Raw genomic sequence first — 3,505 nt, forward strand, 5'->3', positions numbered from 1 at the left:
TATATATATAGCATATTATATCATATCAGGGTAAGAAAAAGTTTTTGAAATTTTTTACATATATATATATATATATATATATATATATACACATACTCTCCTACCCATGCCAGCATGGAAGGCAGACGTTAGATGATGATGATGAAGTCTAATTTGCGCACAGACACATCTCTGTGCATTCAAATTCAAACACATAAATGTACACACATACATATATATACATGCATGTATTCAGATGTATATATATATAAGTGTGTTATTCATCATTTTTCGTGCGCATTTCCATGTTGGCATGTGTTGGACAGGTTTCCCGAAGCAGTATGTGACAGGATGATGCCCTTACAGTCGCCAATCCTTTTAGTTGTCTTTAGCAACACGCAGGGACAAGGTGTACCTATACCAAAATCAAGATGCGTGCGTGCATGTCACACGTATACATTGAGATTTCCTTGTCCTATGTCAGAAAGATGCTGGCGTTCTTTCGATTAAAGTCGCAAAAATGTCAAAATCAACAGCTGATTGTTCGGCAATTTAAGTAAAGAATTTTTACTTCTTTACTTTTTTTTCCTGTCCGGTTGGAGCCGACATTTGTCATTCAAGTCCGTGAGGGAGCTGGAAAGTGAAACACACGCTCGCACACACCCATTAACTTCCATGTCCCTGAGTTGAATAGTGGAACGCACGCGCGCGCGCAAGCACACACGCATTTTACATAAATCTGATCACTTGCACGTAGACCCATTATCGTTCATATCCACGTACATAGATAAATACATATACATTTTGAGTGCGTGCGTGCGTGTATGTATGTATACAGATTTGCGTGTGTATAGAGTTGTTTGTTAATCGGCGCAGTAAAAATTGTTCTTAGGTCCTATTTGACATGATAACAATTGATTAGATAAATACACCCACACTCACCACACTATATATGTGTGTGTGTGATTTCATTAAAAAAAGGTGGGATATTAAAAATATGAAACAAAAACAAATTTTGAAAATAAAAATCGATAAAATATATTAGGTTCTGAAAGTTTTGCTGCAACTACAAAAGCAATTTTCCCATGTACCCTGAATGTATCTCATACAGTAACGCCTTTTAAACTTCCACCTGTTCATATTGCTATCAAATTGTAAAACACGTTTATAGAAAAAAGTCAACAATAGCAGATATGAAAAGTATTTTCTAGTTTTTAATGAAAATACAGAAATATATCTAATAAACAAGTAAATAAAAATACAAAGCAAAAACTTCGATAATAAATTATTGTATTAAATATAAAATATTTGCTGCTAATGTTGCTTGCTATCACGAATATATATACATACAGGCTCTTTTTTTTAGTGGGTTTTTTTCCTTACTATTTATATATCCATGTGTAACAGTTTATTTGTTATCTTGTACAATGAACCCAGAAAATATTGCTTTATTTTGTCTTTCTTTCTGTTTATAAATATAAGTTTGTTGTCAAATATTCAGATATTATATATAATGCAGACATTTAGAAATCTTTATGATAATTTTTTTTCTTTTTGCTTTAAAATATAATGTGTATATATGTATATATATCATTTCATTTTCACTTTTATCAAAGAAAAAATGACGATAAGATAACAATTGTCTTTTAAAAAGAAAACTGAAATAAAATCTTGTTTCGTAGGGAAGGGGGCCCCTTTTCAAGCACTGTGTATTAACGCTGAAGTAAAAACAAATACCTAAAAGTCTCTAACACACACAAAAAAAAAAAAAAAATCAACAGCTCCTACCTGTAAAATGCAACGATCCTCAAAAATTAGTGACCTAAGACCTAACTAAACAACCAAACACATTTCCAAAGCGATTGCCAACCCTCGTTACAAAGATGCATTTTTAGTTTCTCACCATCTCTTTCTGTTTATACCTACTCTCCTTTTCTTATTTTCTATTCTCTCTCTTTTTTTCTCTCCCGCTTTCCCACTCCTTCCTCTCTATTTTCTCTCCTTCTTATCCCCCACTCTCTCTCCCTCTTACGTAGTTAAAACAGATTTGCCTAGTGTTTCAACTGTAGCTTGTCTCAGACAATGCCTCGTCGATAGCAACCGATTGCCAGTAGTCGGTAGAAACACAATCTTTGATTGGATGACTGTGAGACTCTAATCACAATTAGTCAGTCACATGGGATTCATCTATAATGAACTAGTGAGCGAGAGAGAGAGAGCATGACATTTACTATATGTAGCGTAAAGAAATGGAGGAGCTGAATTTCTGAAGCTTTCGATCAACTAAACCGTTCACTTGCTCTCTTATTTAATGAGATTTCCAGTTTAGCAATTGATCCAACCGTCGGGGGGATTAATTTACCATTTTTGAGAAGATCAGGTGGATGATGCACAGTGTGGAGTACCTACGATACCCGTTCATCTTTCCGGGTGAAAACAAACTAGCCACTTCGAATTGATCGCCTGGTGCCCTGTGGTAAACTATATCCTTTTATATTTCATGTTTTTCTTATAGGTAAGGTGTCCCGGTCACTGATGTTGTAGTTATGAGGCTGCCTTGGCGATTTTTCATTATTTTGGCGGTTCTGGTTTCTCCGACATGGGCTGAAGGTAAGTTATTTCACACAATTATTATTATCATTATTATTGATATCGATTGTTAACAGAACAGGCTATACCCACCTACTCCGATCTGTACTCCCTCCAACCCTCGTGCACACTCTCTCAAAATATACATAGGGCCCTCTTGATAAGGATTCTTATATCATCTATAGTTCTGCTGCAACCCCCCTGTATTTACTTATGTAAATTACCATTTCAATAATTGATTTATAGTAATAATAAATTAATAATGAAAATGAGTTGACAGAGTTTATTATATGTGTATTGAAAGTAATAAAGTAAGTTATTTTTTTAAAATGCAAATTAAGAGAGACGATCTCTAGTTTAGAAGACTATCCTCGTCTCTATGTTAATTTTTTTCCCACCTGTACAAGGTTTTCTATTTGTCACATATCCATTACAAGACAGTTACAATATGGCCTTTCTCTAACAGGTGACCACTGATATTCCTGCTTGAGTCTCCTGTGAATACTAATATTTCTCTACCGTGTGTGTTGCATGTGTACTATATAATAATACACAGTACTTTTTGCTCTGTTAAAATAATCAACAAATTAATCAAATAATAGCTGGGTTTTTTTCCTCGAATAAAAAAAGAAAAAAAAGTGAAGCAATTCATTTGAATAATGATATTACAATAATTGACAGTTATTCTCCAAAACGGCAATTGTTGATTACTATATTCAAAATTATTTGTATTTCATATTAGTTTTCTTGAAATTATTTGTTTATTTAATATGTAGATGTTTTTTTTTTGTTATTATCTGCAGTAACGAAGATAACTATATTCTATTTTTCATCAACTTGTACTTTTTAAGATACATACCTGTGTGTGTGAGTATCTGTGTGTGTTTGTATGTATGTATGTATGTATGTATATATATATATATATATATATATATAT

At 33.1% G+C, this 3,505-nt stretch overlaps 1 protein-coding gene across 8 annotated transcripts in view; it reads left to right on the forward strand.

Moving 5' to 3' along the window:
- The window catches only part of LOC106871599 (tyrosine-protein phosphatase Lar), a 586,729-nt gene that overhangs the window by 295,729 nt on the left and 287,495 nt on the right, over positions 1–3,505 (forward strand). For 7 of the 8 annotated variants that reach the window (XM_052971329.1, XM_052971328.1, XM_052971334.1 and 4 more), the window contains exon 3: positions 2,495–2,589. In XM_052971329.1, the coding sequence (XP_052827289.1) occupies positions 2,526–2,589 (64 nt within the window). In that variant the 5' untranslated portion in view covers positions 2,495–2,525. Of the gene's footprint in view, positions 1–2,081; positions 2,590–3,505 lie in introns of those variants that run through there. The other variant, XM_052971333.1, reaches the window with a different exon arrangement.

This window comes from Octopus bimaculoides, chromosome 10, assembly GCF_001194135.2.
Source record: "Octopus bimaculoides isolate UCB-OBI-ISO-001 chromosome 10, ASM119413v2, whole genome shotgun sequence".
Classification (NCBI taxonomy): domain Eukaryota; kingdom Metazoa; phylum Mollusca; class Cephalopoda; order Octopoda; family Octopodidae; genus Octopus; species Octopus bimaculoides.